This window comes from Sarcophilus harrisii, chromosome 4, assembly GCF_902635505.1.
Source record: "Sarcophilus harrisii chromosome 4, mSarHar1.11, whole genome shotgun sequence".
Taxonomy (NCBI): Eukaryota; Metazoa; Chordata; class Mammalia; order Dasyuromorphia; family Dasyuridae; genus Sarcophilus; species Sarcophilus harrisii.
The window spans coordinates 219,932,786-219,960,702 of record NC_045429.1 but is presented as its reverse complement, the minus strand read 5'-3'; the positions used below and the strand labels follow the sequence as shown (position 1 = coordinate 219,960,702).

At 33.4% G+C, this 27,917-nt stretch overlaps 1 protein-coding gene across 1 annotated transcript in view; it reads left to right on the top strand.

Annotated features, from left to right (window-relative positions):
* ZNF292 (zinc finger protein 292) overlaps nt 1-27,917 on the top strand; it is a 92,927-nt gene extending 65,010 nt beyond the window's left edge. Inside the window, exons 5-8 of the mRNA XM_031964550.1 lie at nt 2,619-2,821; nt 8,748-8,884; nt 12,225-12,366; nt 15,686-27,917. Of these exons, the coding sequence (XP_031820410.1) occupies nt 2,619-2,821; nt 8,748-8,884; nt 12,225-12,366; nt 15,686-22,966 (7,763 nt within the window). The 3' untranslated portion in view covers nt 22,967-27,917. The remainder of the gene's footprint in view (nt 1-2,618; nt 2,822-8,747; nt 8,885-12,224; nt 12,367-15,685) is intronic.

Below are 27,917 nucleotides of genomic sequence, written 5' to 3'. Positions count from 1 at the left end.
CATAGGTAAGTTCTAGTGGTATTATCACACACATTCTTATACTTTACTTAGATTTGTAATTAGGTTATCACTTTTTCTCTCTCTTTTTTGAGAGCTGATTACTTGCTAATTAATAGCTTAGTAGCTCCTTAACTGCTTCATCTTTAGAAATACCAATTTGCATGGTAATTTTTGCCAGTTTATATCCAGGATGGAACTTTGTCATTTCCCTAAGAGTTAGATTTGTCCTATAACCTTGGGGTTCTTTTTCTTCTTTTCTTCAAAACCTTTCATTAATAACTTTAATTTTGCCTTTATATTTAAATCTGCTTTTCTGACATTAATTTTTCATTGTAACAATTCCTCTTTGCTCACTTTCCCAATCTATTTTTTTTTTCAACTTAGGATATTAGGAAGTCAAGCCATCTGTTTGGTTAACATATTTGCCATATCTCAAAATTATTTCTTTACAACAATCTCATCTTGAGTCTTTGAAAGATTATTTTGATATAATTCCTGTTTTTTGGTATCTTTCTAGTTTGCCTTTCCGAAGAAGATAGATTTAGAAGCAAGAAGCTAATTTAATACCTTTGACTTGTTTATAATCAGAATAGCCATATTTTTATTTCATATTTTCTTGCATATTTTACATGTGATTTAAAATCACGTGTAGTTTTTTCCATGTGACACTAAACTAAACACACTGCAGAAATTAATGAGTTTTCTTCTTACAGACATTTGAAAAAAATCTTGGCCTGTATACCTATTTTTTGATCAAGTTAGATATATTAGCATTTGTTTTATCTGTGTTTTGATGTTTTAATTTCTTGAATAGTTTAATAAGGGAAATAGGGTCAAAAAACTTAAAAAGAGCAATAAAAGAAAAAAGACCAGGAAAAAAGTGACACCTGTATAATTTGTTTTTATATGTTGACATTGTTTACTAAAAACTACGTAAATATTTGGATCCAAGACAATCAGTGACTTATAGGTGGGACTTTGACTTGTGCAACTTAATATTTTTATCAGTGTTATGAATAATATCCCCAGTGGAATTATTATCAAATTTTAAGTTGAAACAAAGCCAGAATAGGTTATATATTGTGTCATGGAGTTAGGTTACAGAAATATCTGAATAGACCAGAGCAATGGGATATATTTATTATAATACTAAATTAAACAGAAAAAAATGTAAAATGAGATTTATTTTAGAAGAACTTCTTATTAAGATATAGTTGAGCTGATAGACATTACAATACTTCCTTAGGTGAAGATTCTTTTATTCTTTGTGATTACTAACAATTCATAAATCAAACACATGAAAAATGCCCTTTGTCCAGATCAAAATAAGAGAATTGAATGGTCAGTCTCCTAAGTTATCACATTACATACACCTGGGAAGAGCACTGCAGATAAGCCAATGAGTTAGGCTCGGAATTGAATAAAGGAAAACAGTAATTGGCATTTGTTAAATTGCACGATGCTTTCAACAATCCCAAGGTGTGCCCAAGTACAAAACCACATCTTTTTTTTAAACACAAATGTTCTCCAGGTGATATGCTGTAGGTGACAAATCTTGGAACACCACAATCTTTAAAGAATCAAAGTTGCAGGTTGCCCAAAGGACATTGGAGAGCTGCCTAGTGTTGCCGGGTATGTTGTAGAGGGAATTCTCATTCTGGTACTTTTATACACAGATTGGACTAGAGAGCCTCAATGGTACCTTCCAAATCTGAGATTTCTGTGATTCACATTATCTTTGAAATATTAAATGATCAAAACATTTGGAACTTAGTCATTCTAGCAGAGTGTTACAGGTACTTCACAAAATAATGAGAAAAGTAAAGAGTAAATATCTAAAGGGAAAAAAACAAAATTAATACTAGGTAAGTATTATACTTCATTTGCAAATAGGAAAAACAGTATGATTTAAGGGATATTGTCATTAGATTAAAAAAAAAAAACCTTTCATGTTATTACCATATAAAATTTTAAATATTAAGGGAAAAAGTTCCTCTTTGTAGATGATGGAACACACTACTGTGAAACCAGAATGTTAGAAAGATACTTCAAATAGTTTGTCAACTGAAAAATAAAATATACAAAGATTAATGGTATATAGGCACTATTCTTCAGGAAATATAAGACTTGAGTTCTTAGGAAGAAAAACACTTCATCCATGTAAATTAAAAGCTTTTGAAATACCATATCCACATTTATATGGCTGACCATTGGGAATCTCCAAAGATTCCAACCCATAGGGCTAGGGAGTTAATTATGCAAATAAAAAGAACTTAGTATGTTTTTGGACAACTTTGAATATTACCATTTAAAGCAATATTATTTCTACCCCTGTTGAATTATTTCAGAATTTATTATGATACCTCTTCTAATATTTTGTAACTTTAGTGGCCAGAAATTACTAGAGAGTTTTTGAAAATATAGCTGCTTCATCAGGTCAGGAACTTTTGGGGGGAAAGGGGAACAAAACAGCCTAACAATACAATAGCAATTGCAAAAAATTTTGGTGCTGTCTGCCCTTTTGGCTTTTAAATTCCTTGGGAATATTTGTATTTCAGTTATAGTATTGTTAAATTAGAATTTTCTGTTAATAATGTGTTATGTTTTATCTTTCAAAGTGAATGAATTTTTAGCCTTTGAGGGTCCCATCTTGTTGGATATGAGAATTAAACATCTAATCAAAACAAATCAGTTAACCCAAGCCACTGCCTTAGCAAAGCTGTGTTCTGACCATCCAGAGCTTGGTATAAAGGGCAGTTTTAAGCAAACCTACCTTGTCTGTCTCAGTACAGCATCACCAAATGACAAGTTAATTGAAGAGGTAAGTATATTTTCTTTACTGAGATTGCTTCTAAAATTTATAAGTATATAGCTAAAAATTCTATAAGTATGAATTTTTAGCTGACTTGTTAATTCAAGGGAAGAAAGGTCATAATGTTTTTGTTTCTTATCCTTCAAGTTAGTCAAGTTATAGATGGAATTCTCTTTGTTCTTTCTACTGTAAATAAATTTCTCTGATCTGCTATTTTAGCTAGTAGTGTTATCTTAAAGAAGCAGTTAAAGGACAGCTAGGTAGTACAGAGTTTAGAGTACCAGTCCTAAAATCAGGAGGACCTGAGTTCAAATGTGGCCTCAGACACTTAACACTTCCTCGCTGTCTAATCTTGAGCAAGTCAAAGTCACTTAACCCCAATTGTCTCAGCCAAAAAAAAAAAATGCAGTTAAATTATAGGAAATATGTAATAGTTAAAAATTATCATTTTATATCAGACTTTAAAGTTATCTTCAGCTACAAGCCATTTATCATGAATTTAATATTCAAAAACATTTAAGTGTCTGCTATATGCAGAGCAATATGCTAGTACTGAGGAGAATGAAGAGGTAAGTAATATACAATTTATTTAGTTTTTTACATCTCTGTCCATTCTTTAACATTTTCAAAGTCATTATGTAGAACTTAAAAGATCATTTCTCCCATAAAAGATGTTTTTCTTTTTTTTAAATCAAAAACATAATTATTTGTACCTATTCTGAATATTTTGTGAGTTTTATCACTCTGATGTAAATTATTATCAACTTCCCATTGGTACAAAAATTACTTTAAGTCATTTTAGTTCTCTTCAGCTTTCATGTGTAAAATGAAAGGGTTGGACTAAATAATCTCTATTCCCTTCAAGCTTTAAATCCTATAATCCAAAGACAAGTGCTTAAGGGTGAGGAGGGGAGTTATTTTGCAGAATAATTAGGATCTTTATTTGAAGTGGAAATTTTTTTCAGTCATCAGATAATGTACCCAATTCTTAGGTAAAATTGAGGGAAGTAAAAATTCAGGGAATTCCAGTACTTTAAAATTTGTTTAAACCACAGGAAAAGCATATTAAAGCGGTTATTAAATGGTAATGACAAGTATTTGTGGCATAGTGAAATAGAGAGCCTGTCTCAGAACCAAAAAGACTTGATTTAAATTCTTTCTTTTCTGGCTCATCATCCTTATCACACACTTTCCCCACTTATGGGTGTTCTCCAAGATTTTGTCCTAGGCTCCCCTCTCTTGGTAACCTTATTGGCATCTTCAATTCAGTATGTCCAGAACTAAGTTCACTGCTTTTTCCCTAAATTCTTCCCTTTTATAATTTCTGTGTTTCCATTGAAGGTCCTTTCAGTATCTTAAGTTTAAAGTTTATAATCTCGGTGTTATCCTAGACTCCCTGCTCTCCCTTGCCTATATATTTAATCAGTTCCTAAATCTTGCTATTTCTATCTCTGCATCTCTTCTATCTGACCCCTTCTTTCCATTCCCACAAATACCAAGCCATTATTACCACTTGCTTTGTTAATTGCAGCAGTTTCCTTATTGATTCCATCTTTAAGTACATATCTGACCATATATGTGACCCCATCTTGTCGCTTTTAGGATAAAATATAACTTATTCCATTTAACTTTTTCCTCATGACTATGCCTATCCTATCCAGTCTCACTAGACATCCCTCCAGCTGCATCTGCTATTCAGCCAAACTGGCCTTTTCTCCATTTTGCATACATGACACTCCCATGCCCCATCCTATCCCACATGCCTGAAATGCCTCAGAGAGTCCCTGTTTCCTTTGAAGATATTGCTCTGGTACCATCTCCTACATAAAGACTTTCTGGATTCCCCCACACTGCCACTGTTTTCCACCTTGTATTTAACTACTTTGTGTATACTTAATATTTATGCTGTAATAAATCAATGTATGTTCTTGTCCCTCTCGTTAGAATGTAAACCTCTTGGGAGTAGGGATTGTTTCATTTTTATCCTTATATCCCTGGTACCTAGCCTATAATAGACATTTAAATAGATGCTTTCTGACTTAATTTTGTGATCCTAGGCAAACCATTTAAATTCTCAGTAACACAGGCAACTCTCTTAAGACTAAGTTACAGAATTTCCTGCTACTGAGATGCTCTTAAGTATTGAAATCACAGGTCCAATTTATGCCTTTTAAAGGATCAAGAATAATTTGAATTGTACCACTTTGACCAGATTCTGCACTTTGATTTGTTTGAATAAGTTTCTTAAACACCTTTAGGTTCCTAAATAGCATTCTTTCTTACTCATTCTTAGAAATGAATTTTTGTCTAATAGTTCTTCCTTTATGAAGGGTAATTGTGAACCTTTTTGAGTTGACAGCTCTTAAAATCCTTTCCCCATAAACCATTTAGTACTGTTTATCTTCAACTGAAAGAAAGTGTAATTTTAATCTCGGTCTTTCTCCTTCTTCCTCCCTCTTCCTTCTTCCCTCTTCTGCTGCTCCTTTTTTTATTATTTATTTATTTGTTTGTTTGTTTATTTATTCATTCATTTATTTATTTGTTTGTTTATTTATTTATTTATTTATTTTTGCTGAGGCCATTGGAGATAAGTGACTTGCACAGGGTCACAAAGCCAGGAAGTGGTAAGTGTTAGGTCAGAATTGGACTCAGGTCCTCCTGACTTCAGGGCTGGTGCCACTGCGCCACCTAGCTTCCCCTCATATAATTTATTTTCTGATAGAATTTAAGCTCCTTCAGGATAGGGATTGTTTCATGTCCCTAGTTCCTTGCATAGTATTTAGCTTATAGTATAGACACATAATAAAGATCTGTTCAGTGATTATCATGTGTTTTCTTTTTCTTTTACCTGGAATATCCCTCTCTCTCTCTCTCTCTTTGCCTTTTAAATCCCAATCTCTTAAAGCCTAATTCAAATTTACTTTTTTCAAAAATTCCTTAAATACCTATATTTTGAGGTAGAAAAAAACACATAAATCTTTATGAAATTTGTGACATCTTTTATCATCTTTTTATGATTTTTTTAATCATCTATTAATATATACCCTAATTAGTATTATATGTGCTTTTAACTTCACAAGTATATGCCTTTTTTTCTTCAAGTCTATTACAATGCACTGTATCCAATAAACTCACAGTATCCTATGTAAGTCTTTTAACCATAAACACAGCTTAATACAGCAGGGACAAAGAGAAGTTTGAGATAATCTTAATCCTTAATTTCTAAAGGCCATGAAAGTGATTAACTTTATTACATCATCCCTCAGCTTTAGTGTATTCCCCAGCCTATGTCATTTCATGAAATGTACCTTGTTAATTTACCTACACATTATAGTATTCCATCTAGCATACTTATCCATCTCCCCATCCTAGTTAACCATCAAGATAAACTATGGTCTGAATTGTTCTCCTAATGGGAACAGGACACCATGGGATGACCTCCAGGATAAAGTCATCCATGTGAGAAGGAAAGAAAAAAATTCCCAGATTTTCCAGTGCCCATTATTCTGGGACTTGCATGATCCTACCATTGGTGCATTATACAGGACCTAATTATGTAACAGTTTTTGTTGTGATTGTCATTCTGACTGGAAGCCCTTACCCCGACCACCTGGTAGACTCTAGTTTTGCACTAAGTGAATATTTAATCCAACAGTCACCAGATTTATACTGGAAAGAGCATTAACACAGTAGTTATGAATTCTTAGACCTTTAAAAAAGATAATCTAATGATTAGTCTTGGAGTTATTGAGGTGGGTAAAGGACTTTCTATCTGTGTTACATTTGTTACAGAACTTTGTCAGTCTCGGTTGCCCCATGTATTCAGTCTCTGTCCTGTGCCTATATTTGTTAATATATGTGTATACACCTAAAAGACAAACAAGACCTAAGTACAAAGGCTGATAGAGGACACATAGAGGAGGTAGCCCATTCTGCTTTGACCTCTCAACCAAAGTATCCATAGATTGGTATTCCAATGTGTCCCTTATTTCCTGGATTCTAATGCATTGTAGCTTCCCTATAGAATCAAAACCTTTTCATGCTGTATTTTAAAAAACAAAACTTTAAAAAAAAACAAAGACAGAAACAAAATGAAGAAGATGTCATACAGCAGGGACATTTTAGTGATAATTCAAGGTGACAGTAGCTGTTGGATTTTAATAGTATATTTTCTATAGAATTTCAGGAATTTTTCCCTTCCTTTTACTCTTTAGGAACAATGCAAAATTGTTCTTTTCTATCCTTCACTTTGATTAGGTCACTACATATCTTGTGTGAGGCTCTGATTTCTTATATAAAGATGGAATTCTTATCCCTCAAATCCTTAATTTATGTCTTCAGCTTCATTGTTGCCTTTCTTTACCTTGCCTAATTATATTTTTGTTCTTCTGCTTCTAGCCTTTCCCTTCTAATGTTTTAGTTATCCCTGTTCATTACCTGGCTCTTTTCTTCATCTGTTTACCAGTCACTTCTACCTTCAGAATTCAGACAGATCTTGAATTTGTCTTTTTCATGAACTTGTCTCAACCTCTGTACTAAGTACAACTACTTAGATCTCACATATCATTTTCAACTGCTACATATAAGGGAAATCTATTAATAGATGATGAAGGATATAAAGAAATGTTTAGTTTATGTATTATAGAATATATGAAAATCTTTGTCTACCCTACAGCATAAGCAGGAGGGTAGGGAGAAGCAGGGGAAGACAACAGCAAGGTAGTCAATGCTATAACAGTTCTAACAAGGCCTTCATTTCTTCCTTCTACAATTGGCTATCTCTTTCTTTGGTATCCCTTCTCTGTCCACTGCAGCTACTACAGCCACCTAGAACCAGAGTAATATCTAGTAGTTCTTGTTTTCTTCTTTTACCGGCCTAATTGCTAGGATATTCAGCACTGCTTCCTTTTAGGGAGGCAGGAGGAAATATAAATCGCTATTACTCTTGTGCTTGCTTTTTTCTCTCCAGAGGTAGCAGAAGTTAGAAAAGAAAAGATCTAACTGACAATAAGAGAAAACAGAATCTAGAGGAATGATTATTTCAGAAACCTAAAATTTCTGGGTCTACCATGGGGAGAAATATTTTTTCCACAGATCATTTGCAATGACCACAAACTCAGTGGCAATTTGTTGGAATTCTCTTATTGTCTGTGATAATACAATTATCTATGTGGTTCTGTGTCATCAGTCTTCATAAACTTGTTACAAGTAGGATTATATATACTTACCTGATTTTGTTTGTGGTCACCATAGTACCAAATATGGCCAAGATGAGAAAGATTTGTGGATTAAGTAAATTTTAAAAACTATATAACTGCCAACATCATCATTATTTAAATTTGAATCTGATTGTCTATTATGCCTTAACCCTTAGGGTATGTGTTCATGAACATTATGATTTTGAAATGGAGGTAGGTAAATATCTGTGAAGATCTCTGAGAGAAACTGTCAGCAGAACCTCAGAAAAGTTTTTAAGTCACTCTGTCCTTTCCATCAAAAAGCAGACAACTTATTAAAATATTTATTGAGGTTTTGATGATATACTTTGCACCTAATAAATAATTGGGAACTTAATGACTTAAAATCCTTTGGCATGTCAAAGAAAATATTGTAACTTTTAAATGTATATATTTCCTTTCAAATTATTACCTATTAGAGGTCCTTGATGTACCTGTTTTAATGAGTTTATAAGTATATGATTAGAATGTGCAATTGAAAACAATTGACTTTTCTTAAGTGTTTTTAATATTGGCCTCAAGATCAGTAAATTAAATTCAATGCCCCTTTCCCTTGAGAACCAGTTCTAATTAGTAGCATCTGAAATTTTACTTTTGGATGCTAAGCAATACATTTCTAATAGAAATTCTGTAATGGTAGATTAGGTCAACATGTATCCAAATATAAAATAAATCATGTGTGTATCTTTTTTCTTTAGATCTCAGCAGTTGATTGCAAAGATGCTCTAGAAATGATATGTAACTTAGAATCTGATGGAGATGAAAAAAGTGCTCTCGTTTTATGTACTGCATTTTTATCCCGCCAGTTACAACAAGGAGATATGTATTGTGCCTGGTGAGTTAATTATTTTTTAAAGATTGATTTCATTAATTAAAAAAAAAAAAAGAAAGAAAGAAAAAAGCATGGCAGCAGTGATTTAGAAGATATATTAACTATGAACTGTATTTTTACTTTTAAAGTTTTTAGGGTTTTTTTTTTTCAGTATTGATGACTTAAAAGTTATTACATGCTTTCTTGGCATTGGTTATTAAGCCCTTCATCTTAAAATTGCTTAAATTTTGTTTCATCTTAACAAATATTTATTACTTATCTATTTCAAAGTATTGTGCAAGGATGCTGAGGTAAATGCAAAAGTTAATAGGATATGTTCTTGGATTCACAAAGCTTATAGTTTTCTGGAAAGGAATTTTCATTCAAAAAGGTACACAGAATTGTTGTTGACCTCTTTCTCCTCCTGTCAGTAATCTTTGTCTTTCCTCTTGACAATCCTGGGTTTTTGTTGTGATACAGGAGCCACCTGCCAGTGGCTGCTGGAGGTCTAACTCAGACCTGTAGAATGGATCTCTTCATGTGAGAGGAGGAGGAGGAGGATGATACAAGGAGACTGAGAGACAGTTGCTCTTCTCTGACCTTTATACTAAGAGGCAGTTATGTTCTCTGACTCCCTCCTCTTCCCTCTTGCTTCCAATTTATTCCATTCCCAATCCACAAGGAACATCTGCAAAGGCTGCTTTGCAACTCCTGCAAGTTTATGATTCATAGCTGTGGAGGTTCTCAGAGAATTGATCTGCCCCTTCACCTAGGAATGGTCCTTAACAGGTTTTCTCCATCCTCTGCAGGCTTTGTTGCTATAGAGAAGACAAAAAAAAAAAATTAGAAGACATGTTTTCCTTCTTTAAAATATAGGATATAATAAAATCTTCATAATATTTATAAAGTAGATTTGAATATATACAGTACGAATGGAAAGAAAAAATCCTCAGACATATTAAATATCAGACATAGCAAATAACCAGTAAATAATCTTCCCCTGATGGATTATTTCAATCCAAATCTTTAAGAATTGCAAAGGAAGCATGGTCTGACAAGATAGGAAAACAACTACATGTGGGAGAATGGGTTCTGCTTTTGGTAGAACAGATGAAAATATTTGCTGATGTTGAAGCACAGTACATACACACACACACACACACCCATGTGTGTGTGTGTGTGTGTGTGTGTGTAATATATAATAGCTTTTTATTTTTTAAAATACATGAAAAGATAATTTTCAACATTCTCCCTTGCAAAACTCTTGAGTTCCATATTTTTCTTCCTTCCTCCCCACCTCCCTCTTCCCCTAGACAGCAAATAATCCAATGTATGTTAAACATGCAATTTCTCTAAACATATTTCTGCATTTATCATACAAGCAAAGTACTTTTGATGGAAAGTTTTAAGATGGATGATATATTGTTTACCTTGAAAAAAGACCTCGACACCAGATTTTGAATTCAGTATCCAAAGAGATACCATATTATGCAAATGATGTTTGAGGAAAATTGTCGTAGGAGTACAAAATTAATTAAGGGGATGGAGAAGTTAGATGAAGGAATATGAAAGTGACAAATAGAACAACTAAGTTGAATTATAGAATCTTAGCATTGGAAAAGGCTTTAGAAATTTAGTTCTAGCTCCTACCCAAAAGTATATTTGTGATATCAAGCTCTTCTGGTGCTTGTTGGAAAGGAACAGATCAAAAAGATGTTGCAGAAACAAAAGTGATACCCTTACTGTAGTAGATTGTGTAAAGGCTAGTGAAATCAAACTCAGATAGAATGGATGTCAGTCTCAAATTAACTTGTCTTAAGATGTAACTTTATTCTATGTTTTATTGGACTTTTATTTTGTTAAATATTTCCCAGTTACATCTTAATGTGGTTCTTCCCATACCTGGAAGTATTGAGGAAGGCATAATATGTTTAACATCTTTGGTTTAAGATATACAAGAGAATAGGGTTTGGAGAAAATATAGGGAAAGGAGTCTCTCAACCAAGAAGGAACAGGATATAATTCAGTGCAGTGAGTTAATTAGGAATTAAGCATGTTAACTGAGGTTATTAACTTACTAAGTTTAACATTTTCAGTTTCAGGTGGAAAAGGATACCCAAATAAAGGCAAACAGTAGAAAAATTAGAATTAGGGAACTAAGGAGAAGTCAGAACCAGATATGTAGATTTTAGACTAATCTGTTAATGCATTGAAACTATTAATGGATCCTTACGGGAATTAATTTAGAGAGAAATTAGCAAAGAATCTAGAATTGACTCTTGTGAAATACCAAGAAATAATACATAATTGTGGGTAGAATACCTGGCAAGGAAATGGAAACAAGGAGATTGACCAGAAGTTTTGTCCTGCAGGGGAAAAATATAAAGCAGTTAGCCCCAGACAGGAAAGAAAATAGCACTCAGAACCAAACCTCTACCAAAGGCTACTCAAACTTTCTCTAAATAAACCTTCTCTTCACAGTCACTGTCATAGCTGCCCCTCTACCACTGTTAGGACTTCTGAGGACTCTTGCTTTTCCAGAGTTTCAGGCACAAATACAGATCTTTCATTATCTTTCATCTAAGATAAAATTTGAGTTGCAAAAACAGCTGTACTAACAATTAAAGAGAAAGAATGAACTAAAACACTTATCAATTGACTAGTTACAGAAGACAGATATATTTACCTTAATTAGCTATTGCAGGCTTTCCTACTGTAGGTCATTGCTCTCACAGGAGAATAAAATGGGACAATAGTTTAAAAGAATAAGTATAAGTCTTACCTTCAGAAGAATCTATTTACTTCTGACAGATGTAATTATTTCATTCAAGATGAAATTAAGTAAAACCAGAATTCTACTTCAGTTTTGTTTTTAGAATAAGATTTAATTTTCTCATTTTGTAGCATATTTCTATGTAAAATTATTCTGTTTTTCATTGTGTTCTACATTATTACTGGTTCTTCTAATAGAGGTACCTCAATAATGGATCTAATGGAGTAGTCTATTTGTACTTTAAAATGTAAGAAACAACATAACATTGATGACTATCAGCATGTTTAAACATATTGCCCGTTGAAATAGGGATTATGAATTCACTGGTTTTATTTGAAAAAATAGCAAATATTTCTTTGTAGAAAATAGTATCTTTTTGTCTGAATTGAAAGAATATTATAGACAGGCTGTTTACAAATTCTTAAAGATATATCTTTGAAAAAATAGTGGCTATTCAAATAATTTCAAATAGAGAAAGTGAAAGATGAAACTAATTTTATATTTGACTTCATAAACTCAATTATTATGGCTTCTGATTGCTACATTCTTGCATCATCTTGGTGTTTTGTTGTTTTTTAAACTTTCTTTTAGGGAACTGACTCTTTTTTGGAGTAAATTACAACAAAGAGTAGAACCATCTGTGCAAGTGTATCTAGAGAGGTGTCGTCAACTTTCTTTGTTAACCAAGACTGTCTATCACATTTTCTTCCTGATTAAAGTTATTAATTCAGAGGTAAGAATAATTAACTGTCTTTAAAATTACATAAATTATATTTAATGGATGACTTTTATTATTGGCACCTGTTTTCTCCTGTTAATATTTTTAAGGTACTTTGAGTCTTATGTTCTAAGCATCATTTTTAAGGTACTTTGAGTCTTATGTTCTAAGCATCCTAATAAAGCTGTTTGACACTTGAAACTTGGGAACACAAAGGAGAAAAACTATGCTTTAACAAGAAGATCATATGAAAGCCCTATTTTGGTAACTTTTCTCATTGGATGATCCCAGCCTTTTAAAAATAAAACAGAAGGAATAAGAAAGATTATTCTTGTTCTTTTCATTTGAGAATATTCAGGGTGGAAATTTTCTAACCTAAAAGTATTTAAATAATTTGAAATTTGTTTAAAAGATTACCCAGTATACAGCTATTATAAAACCAGCTTATTTTAGATTATTTTGTAGAATACTATTTTAGTTAGGAATGCAGTTGCTATCATCCCCCCTCCCCAATATAAGGAAACTATCTTCTAGAGATGCTGATATTGCGTAGAATCAATGACCAGATTACAAGAAGATTAGTGTTTGTAATTTACCTGATAGGGGAAAATAACAAAATCAACCTCAAACCATTCAACTTCTTTACCATCACCACCACCCAAAAAAAAAAAAAATCATAATTCTTATTCTTAAACACCATAAATGAGGAGAAGAGACCTTCATTTTTCAATTCTAATGTCATTTACATTCCTTTTTAAGAAATTAAGAGAGGGATAATTAATATTTCTGTTTCCTGTAAATCATTATTATACAAAGTAGAAATTTTTAATATGTGGGATATCCTGTATTATTCTTTAACTTATTCCAAATTTTTCCTCCATAAGATTCATAATATGATTTATAATATTCTTTCTTTTAGTTGGTGTAGTAACCAAAGTAAACCTAATTTCTAAAACATTTAACATGCTCTTTTAATGTTATAATCCATTCCTAGCTTACAAAAGACCCAACTTAGAAGCAGCATATATAGTAAAAATATGGGAAGAGCACTGGTTCAGGCACTCAAGTCATTTAACTTCCTTGGCCCTTAAATTTCTTCATTCATATGATGACTGTTGGACGAGTGATTCCCTTCTACTCTGATACTCTCTTAGCCATAATTTACAAGTGATACACATATAAAAACAACTCTAACTTCTATATGGCCCTTTATTTTCATTCTTTTCCTTTTCTTCCTCTACAAAAAAAAAAAAATGAAAACAGTATAACTGGAGAATGATACTGATAATGAATCTAAAGAAATGTATCAATATCATTTAAGGTTAGCAGAAGGAAGGAAAAAAGACAGACAGATTAAAAGATCCAAGAGAAGTAAAATAGCTGAGAAAGAAATCCAGTTACATGGTTTATCAATATCACGTATCATCTGGACATTATTGTTTTTATTGTTAATTTGTTTTTTATTTGAAGAACCTCTAAATAGACTTGTTTTTGTGACATTTTTAAGAGACAACTTTGTCAAATTGCTTTTGCACTAATAGTGGATATTTGGCATTCAACTTTGTATATATACAATTTTGTCAGTCTGCTGAGATCAGTGGCAGGCAATCATATCTCTATTCCAAGATAAATTTACTGAAACAAGATTATAGGCCCATTTGAAGTCATATAGTACCTACTATGTGCTAGCACTATGCTAATCATTTTACAGTTATCTCATTTATCTCCAAAATCCTGTGAGGTGTAGGTACTATTATTATCATCCCTATTTTGTAGTTGAGGAAACAGGCACAGTGTGATCAATTTACCTAAAATCACATAGTAAGTTTCTGAGACCAGATTTAAATTCTAGATTTCCTGACTCTAGAGGTCCAATATTTTGTTCTACCCAGAACCATTAGGTATCTCACTGGATATATATATTCTTCTCTTCAGAGCAGGAGGGTTGGGAAAAAGTCCCTACATGCCCAGCATTGCCCAAAGATCAGTTAGATTTGCAAGAATTGTCATTACCTCAAAGATAAACAATTATTAGATCAACTCTTCTACTGTTCCTTGATGGACTGTTTATGAGGGGGGAAGGAATTTCCCTATTCTTCCATTTTGTAATTTTCTGGACCAAATATATGTCTCCCTGTCCATCACTCTCTTTAAAGTGTTGTCTTCTCTGTTTGGATGTATCTTCCTGAAGGGCAGGTCTTGTCTTTTCTGTGATGATTTTATAGTTTCAAAATTTAGGGAATAAAGTAGCATAACCCATGTTTCATGATCAATACCTTAGTCTGGATAGTAAGAGAAGGATTGCACTTACAATCACAAAAGGAGCTATTGTGAAAAATGTATAAGAAAATAGATGAGGATTTGTATAGATTTGTATACCTAAAATTTAGTATAGTATCATTTATATAAGCACTTAGTAAACATTTTGATGCAATTTAATTCAACAAATTTTTATTGAACACCTGCTTTGTGCCAAGCATGTGATAGGTTCAAGTTTTACAAAGACCCAAAAAAAAAAAAAAAAAATCACACCTATCCTTTAAGAGCTTTCATTCTTCTGGTATGGTTGAGGGGAAAATATGCAATAGGAGACTGGGAATTTTAAATAAAGGAACTCACTTATCTTAGATAATTTATAAAAAAGTATATGTAGAGAATATCTTAGAGATTATTAAATGTAGAAAAAAAGTGAGGAACAATAGAAGTAGCAGAAGAAACAAGAAAGGGAAGTGTCAGGATATATATATCATGCAGAAAAAAAGTACTGGCTGGATCCTGATGAGTCCCAAAGAATCTTCTCCCAACTGTGTTATATAGCCAGAGATCCTACATCTTCTTGATTAAAAAATAGCATAAGTTTCACTGTCTAGTCTTCCATCTCTTCAGCTACCAAAATCTGCATTTCTTTTTCAAACTTTGCTTATAGCTTCTCTATCTTTCTTCTGCTTCTGTGCCATACCGTCTTTTTTCCCCACTGTCTGCTTTTTTTTTTCCTGTTGGTGTGCCTATATCCTTTTGCCCTGTTATAATTAATTCCATGATTCCCCCATATATTCTTTCCTCATCTGATCTCCCATCCAGCTTTTAGAATTTGCTCCTTTTATGAATGTTTCTACTTTCCACTTACCCTTGGATTAAGTTGACTTCAGTTTCCTCAAACCGAATCTTAAGAGTTTGAATTCATGAGTTCTGTAAAAGATGGCTCTCTCTTTCTCCCCATCTTCTCCCCCATCATCTCTGGTTTCAGATATAGTAATCATAACATAGCATTTAGTTTGTAAATTTCTATTATGTAGGTCATTAAGTGTTTATATTTATTCCTTTGTTTTTACAGACTGAAGGTGCTGGACTTGCTACCTGCATTGAACTCTGTGTGAAAGCTCTTCGATTGGATTCTGCTGAAAACACTGAAGTAAAAATATCTATTTGCAAAACCATTTCGTGCTTGTTGCCTGAAGATCTGGAGGTCAAGCGTGCTTGTCAGTTGAGTGAATTTCTTCTAGAACCTACAGTGGATGCATACTATGCTGTTGAAATGTTGTATAACCAGCCTGACCAGAAATATGATGAAGAGAATCTTCCAATACCAAATTCACTGCGCTGTGAACTCTTACTCGTGTTAAAAACACAGTGGCCCTTTGATCCAGAGTTTTGGGACTGGAAAACTTTAAAACGACAGTGTCTTGCTTTAATGGGAGAGGAGGCATCTATTGTCTCTTCAATAGATGAACTAAATGACAGTGAAGTGTATGAAAAAGTAGAAGACTACCAAGGAGAGAGGAAAGAAACTTCCATGAATGGACTTTCTGGCTGTTTTGATGAAGCTACAAGCCTTCTTAAAGGCATACATGATGAAAAAGAAAAGAAGAAGGAAATTAAAAAATTAAGAGAAAGAGGATTTATATCAGCTAGGTTTAGAAATTGGCAAGCCTATATGCAGTATTGTGTTCTATGTGACAAAGAGTTTCTTGGTCATAGAATAGTAAGACATGCACAGAAGCATTATAAAGATGGGGTTTACAGTTGCCCTATCTGTGCAAAAAACTTTAATTCTAAAGAAACTTTTGTTCCTCATGTGACTTTGCATGTCAAACAGTCTAGTAAAGAGAGACTGGCTGCTATGAAACCATTGAGGAGATTAGGAAGACCACCTAAAGTACCAGCCACCAACCAGAATCAAAAGACTGTTACTATAACCAAACAAGAGCAGCGACCCATAAAGAAGAACAGCCTTTATTCTGCTGATTTCATTCTGTTCAATGACAATGATGGCTCAGATGATGAAAATGATGACAAAGATAAATCTTATGAACCTGATGCGATTCCCATTCAAAAGCCAATACCTGTCAATGAATTCACTTGCCCTGTAGCTTTCTGTAAGAAGGGTTTTAAATACTTCAAAAATTTAATTGCTCATGTCAAGGCTCACAAAGATAATGAAGAAGCTAAACGTTTCCTTGAAATGCAAAGTAAAAAAGTTATTTGCCAGTATTGTCGGAGGCATTTTGTGAGTGTTACTCACCTCAATGATCATTTACAAATGCACTGTGGCAGTAAACCTTATATATGTATACAAATAAAATGTAAGGCAGGTTTTAACAGTTATGCAGAGCTTTTGACACACAGAAAAGAGCACCAAGTCTTTAGAGCAAAATGTATGTTTCCTAAGTGTGGCAGAATATTTTCAGAAGCTTATCTACTTTATGATCATGAAGCACAGCACTATAATACCTATACCTGCAAATTCACAACTTGTGGGAAAGTTTATCGTTCTCAGACTGAGCTAGAAAAGCATTTGGATGATCATAATACTGAAAAAGTTCTGCCTTCTGAAAGCCAAAACAATACAGCTGATGAGTCAGTTCAGCTTTCAAAAGTGAATGAAAACACAGATGAAAATATAAAAAATGAGAAATCTGTGCTTCCTTTAGAAAATAACACTAGTAACAACTTAGCAATAGATGGAAACAGGGCTTGGGATCAGAACAAAACCGAATCAATTGTGACTGAGCAAGCCAAAATTTCTACCACTGAGCTTGGGCAGGCTGAAACACTGCTGTCTGATGGTTCAGAAAACCCCACCATCCCTTTTCTTTCAACAAATGAAGCAACTACATTAACCCACAGCATTAAAGTATCCCTCAGCCCAGGACTCCAGGATAATACTGTGAAGCAAGAAAAGTTGGCTGCGACAGGCTGTATGATGAACGTTAATAAATCTGTGGGTACACAATTATGTACAAATGTTAAAGATGCTTGTAATGATTCTTGTCTTCCAGGTTTGCAGGAAAAAAAGGAGAGTAATAATTGCTTGAGTCAGGGTCAGCATGTTCAGAATATTTCAACAACTTCAGATACCCTTAAAATAGGTGATCTTGCACCTCAAAATTTAGAAAGACAAGTTAACAATCTTATGTCCTTTACCTTGCAAAATCAGGCAGTATTTCAAAACAATTTACCTATTTCCAAACTTGAATTTGAAGGTAATGCTAAAACTACATCTAATCTTTATAATTTACCACTTAAGACATTAGAAGGTATCACATTTGTTCCACAACAACCTAATCTGAGTAGCCCTTTAGTGACTCCACCTGTTCCTCCACCTGGTCCCCCACCTGTTCCCCCACCTGGTCCCCCACCTGTTCCTCCACCTGTTCCCCCATCTGTTCCACCACCTATTCCCCAACCTGTTCCTCCACCAGTTCCAGTTCAGAAATTCTGCTGTCAGGTTGAAGGATGTACTCGATCTTACAATTCTTCACAAAGTATTGGGAAACACATGAAAACAGCACATCCTGACCAATATGCTGCCTTTAAAATGCAGCGTAAAAGCAAAGGAAGACAGAGATCCAGCAACGTAAATATGCCAAATGATGGGAAGTGTGTATATTTTTTGCCATCACAGGTAAACAGTTCCAGCAATGCTGTTTTTACACCTCAGAACAAAACCAGTGTGAAACCTGCTTGTTCAACCCAGTTGCCACATGTTTCAACTCCTCTTTTTCCAACTCATCTAGAAAATTTATCAAACCCAATGTTGCCCTCAATGGAAAGTGTCATGAATGCAAATATGCCTTCTCTTGTTAAAAGTGAGCCAGGTGTTGTGTTATGTTCCCCAATGGAAAATTTGTCAAATGCAGCATTGCCATCACAATTGGAAGATATAGCAAAAACAGTTTTGCCATTGAATATTGACAGTGGTTCAGATCCTTTTCTTCCTTTGCCTGCAGAAAGTAGTTCAATATCTCTTTTTCCTTCACCAGCAGATAATGGGACTAATTCAGTCTTTTCTCAACTGGAAAACAATACAAATCACTTCTCACAAATTGAAGGAAATACTAATTCTGCCTATATAAAGGAAGAAAATGCTCAAAATAGAGTTTTTCCTTCAGAAGTAAACACTACAAATAGCTTCAATGCCACTGTGACCCCTCAACATCCAGCACCAGAAAAAAATAAAAAAGACCGTGGACGGGGTCCAAATGGTAAAGAAAGAAAACCAAAACATAATAAAAGGGCTAAGTGGCCAGCAATAATTAGAGATGGTAAATTTATCTGTAGCAGGTGTTATAGGGTTTTTACTAATCCCAGATCTCTGGGTGGACATTTATCTAAACGGTCCTATTGTAAGCCATTGGAAGGATCAGAAATTTCTCAAGAAGCTTTGCAGAGTAACAGTCAGCAGCCCTCTCTTCTTGCCAACATGATACTCTCTACAAATGCAATAAATGTCCAACAACCACAACAACCTACCTTCAATTCAGAAACATGTTTTAAAGATCCATCATTTCTTCAGCTGCTTACATCTGAAAATAGATCATCAACATTTTTACAAAATACATTTCCTCGTTCTGGTGTGGCTAATTTTAATGCCACTGTAAATGAGGAAGGAAGTGAAATTATTAAACAAGCCTTGGAGACTGCTGGCATTACCAGTACCTTTGAGAATTCAGAGATTCTTTCACATATGGTTCCAGCAACTTGTGTCACTGATACAACTCAAGTAAATGCAGCAGTTATACCCAATCCCGATGTTTCTCCTTTATTGCAGACTGTCTGTCACCCAAATACTCTGCTAACAGACCAAAACAGGACACTAAGCACTAAAACTCCTTCTATAGATGACTGCAACAACTTACCAGTATTTCCACCAGATGAATTACTACTGAAGACGGTTGAAAATGGGTTATGCTCTGGCTCATTTCCCAGTTCTGTTGGATCTTCACAAAATTTTACCACTAATACTTCTCGGGCTTCAGTGATAAGTAGCCCCCAGAATGCAAGAGCTAGTCATTTAAATAAAAAGGGAAACTGTGCTTCTAAGAGAAAGAGGAAAGCTGCTCCACCATTACTTGAAAATAGTCCTCAAAACTTAGTAACAAATGATCTAACAGCAATGGGACTATTAGCAAAGAGCATTGAAGAAAATGCACAGATGCCAACTGATAATCTCCAGCCTCAGGCATTAGTGGAAAATCTCACACAGAAGTTAAATAACGTTGACAATCAATTGTTTATGGCCAGTATCAAAGAAAACTTCAAAACAAATCTTGAGAACCATGCTGCATTAACTCCTTTAACAATAAAAACTGAAAATGGAGATTCCCAAATGATGGCTATGAATTCGTGCACTGCCTCAGTAAATTCCGACTTGCAAATTTCTGAAGACAGTGTTATACAGAATTTTGAAAAGACTCTTGAAATTATTAAAACTGCTATGAGTTCTCAAATACTCGAAGTTAAAAGTGAAATACAAGATGTTATTGGAGCATCACAAAATTCACAGATCACTTATAGCACTCAGATCCCTTCTTCAGTAAATGTAATGCAGAATTCTAAAATGCCTGATATGTCTCAGTTTTCATTGCACAGAGATGTGACTACTACAAATGACAACTCTCCTAAGCCTGAAATGCCTCTTAAGGATGATTTTCAAGTATTAGAGATTTTGGAAGGCTTACAGAAATTAAAGTTAGAAAATGACATATCTATTCCTCTTTCTGATAAGGTTCCCCCATGTCTACCAGTAAATACAACTGCTGCTTTGACTTCCACACCTGTTAAAGCCATCTCAAATACTGTAGTCATTCAGCAAACTTCTGAAATGGGAAACAACATTCAATTTAGTGATAAAGTTAATAAACCTTTTGTATGCCAAGACCCAGGCTGTAGCTACAGTGCTATGACAAAGGATGCCTTATTTAAACACTATGGTAAAATTCATCACTATACTGCAGAGATGGTTATGGAAATAAAGAAACATCAACTCAAGTATGCTCCATTCAAATGTGTAGTAACTACCTGTCCAAAAACATTTACAAGAAATTCCAATCTCCGGGCACATTGTCAATTGGTACATCACTTCACAACAGAAGAAATGGTCAAATTAAAAATTAAAAGACCTTATGGAAAAAAATCTCAAAATGAAAATGTAGCAGCAGCCCCACAAGTTGTGGAAATAAAAAAACAAACAACTTTAACAGTGGAAAATAAAAATGAAGTACAGCCTCCCATAGAAGTTGAGACACAAAAAGAAATTGCCATAAATAATGTGGCAGTGACTGCAGAAGCACCTCTTATAGAAAAAAAAATTCCTGAAAAAACAGAAATTTCTCTCCCAACAAGTTCAGCTGCTCCAGAGCAGTGTGACTCACATTCTTGCAATAACATACAGACAAAAGGACGAAAAAATAGGAGGCATAAAAAAGAAAAGGAGGAGATAAAGCGTAAGAAACCAGAAACACAGTCCCCTGAGGTGCCAACAAGATACAGTCCCTATAGACCATATAGGTGTGTGCATCAGGGTTGTTTTGCAGCTTTTACAATACAGCAAAACTTGATTCTTCATTACCAGGCTGTGCATAAATCAGATCTACCAGTATTCCCTGTGGAGATTGAAGAAGAAAGTGAAGCTTGTAAAGAAAGTGAAGAAACTGAAACTAAGCACACTGTGAAAGAGTTTCGATGTCAGGTGAGTGACTGCTCTCGAATTTTTCAAGAGATTACTAGTTTGATACAGCACTACATGAAACTTCATGAGATGACTGCTGAAGAAATTGCAAGTATGCCTTCCTCTGTAGATTGTGGAAGATTTCCTTGTGATCAGTCCCATTGTAAATCTTCATTTACCACATGTTTGAACTATGTTCTTCATCTTGAAATGGACCATGGAATCAAGTTCAGACCCAAAAAAATGGAGGATGATGGTATATACAAATGTGACTGTGAAGGTTGTGACCGCATTTATGCAACTAGATCTAATCTGCTGCGACACATTTTTAATAAGCATAATGACAAACATAAAGCTCACTTAATTAGGCCGAGAAGACTTACACCTGGTCAGGAAAACATATCAAGTAAAGCAAATCAGGAGAAGTCAAGACCTAAACATCGAGGAGTAAAGCATAACAGGTCTGGGAAAGAGGGAAGCAAATCTAAAAGTAAACGAAAGAAAAATGTTATTTCAGAAAATAAAAATTCAAAAACTGAGCAGGTTGAAGAAAATAAACCTTATTCTTTGAAACGTGGGAAGCATGTGTATTCTATAAAATCTAGGAATGACGCTTTATCAGAGTGTACAAGCAGATTTGTCACACAATATCCATGTATGATAAAAGGATGTACATCAGTTGTGACAAGTGAGAACAATATAATTAGACATTATAAATGCCACAAGTTATCAAAATCATTTACTTCACAACACCGTGATCTTCTCATTGTCTTCAAACAGTGTTGTCCCTCCCAAGTAAAAGATACTTCTTCTGAACAAGAAGTCGATAAAAAAAGTGATACGAAAGAATCTGATGCGTGTATATCAGAGAGCAGTAATGACTCAAGTACAACAACAGTACCACAAAGTGAGGTTGAAAAAGATGAAATGGATGAACTAACTGAATTGTTTATTACGAAACTGATTAATGAAGACAGCACAACTGTAGAGAACCAAGAAGATAACTCAGCTTCATGTATAAATAATGACATTCAGGAAAATACCACCTGCCAATCTGAAAAACAACAGTCAAATAATTTAAAGAGAGCAAATAAAGAGAAAACTGTCTCACAAAACAAAAAGAAAAAAATTGAAAAATCTGAAGAAATTTTGGCAGTTGATTTAAGTAGCATGCATAAAGAAGAAGAAACAGCAGTTGCAATTCAGACCACAGAAGAACAGCCTACAACTTTTGACTGGAGTTCATTTAAACCAATGGGATTTGAAGTATCATTTCTCAAGTTTCTTGAGGAATCTGCAGTGAAGCAAAAGAAAAATGCTGACAAGGATCATCAAAACCATAATGGAGCTAAAAAAGGCGGCTCTCACTCAAACACAAAGAAATCCACTGACAAGACTTCTTTGGCAAGTGGTGATCACATATGGACATGTTCTGAAAGTGAGACTTTTGTCCAGTTTGCCAATCCATCACAACTTCAGTGCAGTGAAAATGTAAAAATTGTTTTAGACAAGACTCTTAAAGATTGCACTGAGCTTGTGTTAAAGCAGCTTCAGGAAATGAAACCCACTGTCACTCTGAAAAAACTTGAAGTACATTCAAAAGACACAGATGTTTCAGTCACAAAAGAAATAAGTAGGGGTAATGACAATGGAGAATTGCAGTAGTGATAACTACTATGTGCTGAATACAACATACATAATTTTATTTTGAATAGGAAGCCATCAAGCATGCTAGTAATTGTGAAGTTTTTTTAGTTGTTTTTTTGTTGTTGTTTGTTGTTGTTGTCGTCATCGTTGTTGTCGTTGATGTTGATGTGAATTAACCTGGAAAAAAAAAAATCATGACATAAGTCATGTAAAATTCTTCGGTTTTTATCCCTATGGGACTTGAGGAACATAATCATTGCTTCAGTTTTTGTAAATAGTTGAGCTAAACCTCAGATTTCTATCAAAACAAAACAAAGCTGTCCTTTCCATGAATTAAATCTTTGTGAATTGTCTGTGATTGGTATCTTTCACCAGGTCACTGCTCATGTATAACAGTACTCTTCATTTGTAGATACCTTTTTTGTATATATTTATTATTGTAAATCATTTGCTGCCACCAGCAGTCTGTAAGTCTAAACTATTAAATGACACATTTATATTCGGAATTTTAATTTGTAACTAAGTGATCAAGTTTTTAAAATTGTCTTTGATTGTTTTAAATTAAGAACTTTTTGAACAAAAGCTAGAAAATTTGCCATATCCAGTTTATTTTGCATATAGCATTTATTCACCAGAGGAATTTGATGAAATCACATTTCATTGGGTAAACACATTATATTGACAACACTCATATTTGTAAATTTAGCATCCATTATCTTACTAGATGGATGACATTCATGTGTAGTTAATTCAAATTCTTTTAACAATTTCTTAAAGCTACACTTTTTTTTTCCCTCAGTGCTTCTATTTGGACGTTAGAGTTAAATACAATGGAAATATGAATAAAGAATTTACATCAGAGATTTTTAAACAATTGGTATTAAAAGATCCATTGTGAATGTGATAGAAAATTTAGTAGTGTGGAGCAGTGTATATATATATATGAGGTGGTAAATTGTGAAGTAGCCCAGTATTGCCTTAAATAAAATCACATTTCATTTCTTCTTTTATACATGTTATCTTATAAAAGGTTTTTTTTTAATTTTCTGAATTTACAAATTGGTGTATAGCTTTAAAATTTATAATCTCCTATGGGAAGATATTTTTCAGACATTTTTATATACCTTAAAAATAGGTAAAATAAAAATAAATCCATCTTGAATCTGTAAAATGTAAGAGTCCTAACATTTAAAATACTGTTTAAAAAATTTCCTGTAACAGAAATAGAATGCTATGATTTTACAATTTAAATTCTTACATTCTATAATCTGTCTATTTTTCTACCATATTCACAGGGTTTTGTTGTTTTTTTTTTTTCTCCTTTTAGAGTAGACTTCAAAAGCAGTATTCAAAAGCAGTATAACTTGGTTTTAATGAATAACAGTATTCATTTACAATTTAATTTAGCTTTACATTATGTTCATGGTATTGTTTTAAAATAATTTGTACCCACAGGTACAAGATAAAAATGATTTTAAAATATTTTATTGATTTCACTTTTGCTCTAAAGTCAATTGTGATTTTTTTAAAAAAAAGTTATTTTCTTGTAAAGCCAATTTCCATTATTTGAAATTGCACTTCTCTTTGTCATAAATAAGATTGATTTCTGTTAGACTGTCTTATGACAGACTAACTTAATAATCATATCATTAGCTAGGATACTCTGATGATGTGAAGGTATCATCCTCTTTGTATCATAACATTCACAAACAAAAAGCACATTAAACATCAACTAGATAGTATTCTGAGCAATCATGATCAACCAGTGAATAGTTTTCTTTTTAAAACTTTTAAAGGACATTTTATCTTTAAAGTACTGTTTTATTTTTATGAAACTGTGGGACATACTGAACAGTTCATTTGTCTCCTTTAAGTTCATTTCTGGAATGCATAAAATGTGACAAATTAAAATTCTTACATGTTGGTAAAGTTATTTATTAAATCATAATTTTTCTTTTATAAATGATTAAAACATGGTGTGTTTTAGATTAGCAATAGTTTTAGGTAGCTTTGAATAATTTTAATATTAAAATTTTGTTAACTGGATTTTTTCATACAGTTTCTTAGAAGTTTGCCAAGTCTTTGACAACAGGAAATTCTGTCTAAATGGCTCTATATAGTGCCTAGCACAGCATCATGTGCAAGTAAGTGCTTAATAAATTATTTTTTATAAATATATCATGGTGATGGCCCTAAATTATACGGTTAAGGTACATAAGTTCTTCCCCTCACCCCACCCCTGCCATAAAATTAGGTTAGGAAAATTGACTAAAATTGCTGTTAACTATAAACCTATATATGCTACATACATGTAAAAGTTTAGTGCCAGTTACTAAATGTAATAGAATGAGACAATATTCTAAAATATAATTGGGGGATCAAAATCTGTTTCTTAGTAAAGACATTTTCTCATGCTATTCTAAATGTTATTTTACTACATCTTAGTTTTTCCAAATTTAATAATCTTGGAAATATATAAATGGGAAATCATGTCATTCATCACCAATACACATTGTCATAAGTTTTGGTAGTTTTAAGCAATATTTTCATAGCATTAAACCTTGTTATTTTAAAATACAAGGGACAGAATAAAATAGACTTGGAAAAAACAACACTTGGATTATCCTATATTTTTATTAGAGGAATAGGGTATCCAATCTCATTGGGGAAATAGCAACAGATTTCAGTTATGCTATTTGCATAGGGGTCTATTCTTCCAGTTTATGGACAGTTTTAAAAATAAGCACTGTTTATATAAAAAGGAAAAGAATTTAGTTGAGAAAAGTGAAATGTGTCTGATGAAGCTAGTTTTTTGCACGGAATATCAAACTTTTCTAAGCAGAATGTTCTCATTTAACTTTCAGTGCCATATTGAATTCCTCATTATATCTATTAGAGAAAAGCACTTAAAAATTATATGATTAGTTGTCAGGTCAACTCATAGTTTCCTAGGATTTGAATTGTGTCTTTTGAGTTATGTTGGTTTTTACCAACTCTTACATTATAGCCTAAGCCTTTCAACTTTTTCCTTTTAAATATCAACTCAGTAAAAAATTTAATTTAATAATTGTGAATACATTTTGACATTTATAAGTAATGTTATAAAATAGGAAAGGATCTTTAAAAAGGAACAACTAAAGGATTGCAGTTTCTCTAGATGCATGTTTTACCTCACTTGTGTACTTGCTTTAAGGATTGTTCTTTCTCTCTGTCAGGGAAGACATTATATTTTTATTTACTAATGTCTTACTAGGCTAAAACCCTAAGAAATTTCTGATTTAAGTAATCCCTTTAACAACATTTGAATTACCACCACCAAGATCAAGAAAGCAGGAGGAGGGATTCAGAATGACAGGATTTTTAAATATGTAGGTACTGTAGAATTTACTATAAAGAAATTATTTGTAAAACTTTTTAGGGAGAAAATATAGAGGTTATGAAATATTAAAGTTCTATATATAGATTTTTTGCTTTCAGTGGATTGTACTTCTACCCCACCCACCCACTGAGAATTTGTGAATTCTCAGTTTAAAGGTAGATATGGAAACAACAAAGGCTCTTTAGAAACTACAAAGGAGGGTATAAATTTCTTTATACTTTCTCTATAATGATTGTTTCTGAACACAACATAGTCACATATTTTTACTGATGCTTTCACTGTAAAAAAAAAAAAAAATGGGGGAGTGTGGAGGAGGGAGGTACAAATTGATATTAAGTAAACCTTCATACCCTTGTCCAGTTTTACCCTTAACAACCTTCGTTAATCTTTAAGGGCTTCACTACTTTATTATTAAAGAAGAGTGACAAGCATAAGTGGATTTGCTTTAAAAAAATTTTTTTTCCCCCCCTCCTCAACTCATTCTTTGCATTCCTGAAAGTCCTACAAAGAACAAAAAATTCTTCAAGGATGCTGTGATAGTTGCTGGCTACATGTGTTAGTTATGAAAAAAGTTCAGGAAGGAATTGGTTTACAGATGCTTGTAATTTAATATATATGTTTAGGATTTGCTTTACTTTTGAGTTTCAGACTTAAGTTTATTACCCTAATTCTAAGGGAGAAAGCACCGGGCAGGTATTGTAACCCAACTCAATGCCTGGTTCTTCACAGAACTGGAAATGGATTTGGGAAATCTTAACAACATCCTCAGCCACAGAAAAGTAGGAAGGAAACATGAGAAACAGGAATGATTAAGAATTATTTCTTTATTCCCTCTCCACAGTCTATGACAAGCAAATGAATGCTCCTCTGACCTTATGTTTTTATAGCAACTTATATTTTCCAGACCAGATTTGTAACATTACATATAGAGACTCACAACAGAACCCAAAAAGTAGGTTAGTTGAACAGATGTTTCATCCATTTCAAAGGTGATGGATATTGATTGATCAGATGACTTGCCAGTCATGTGGCAAGCCAATGAAATAGGAAAATAAAACCATATCTCTTGACAGTATTTTCATATATCCTGCTGTTCTCTGATATGAATTGTTGACAGCAGAAAAGTAGAAACTATGTAGAAAAAATTTCTACATTTTTCATCTCAGGTATAACCATGGGAATGGGAGGGTGGGAAGCCACTAAATGCATGCATAAATACAATATACCTCGTATGACCTAAATTCTTAACATGAAATAATACTGAATTAGCAAAATGAACCCATATGCAATTCTGGATCGAAGACAACAAAGTAGTATGTAATTATAGAGTGGGTTTTTTTAATGGATGAATTTCTCACAGTAAAATGAGAAAACTGCCAATTCTGGTACCTTCCTACTGCCCCCACAAAATAAAAGAACAGGTGACCTGAGCCCAATTTCCCATTAGTGAAAACAGACAAGCCCAAAGTAAGGGAGGACAAAGCTACTTCCCAACCTGAAGTGAAGCAAAGCACCAGTAACAGCCGTCACTGTGTTTTGAATGGCTGTTGTGTAAGAATTTCAAATAAAAAATGTATAGTTTTGATAGAA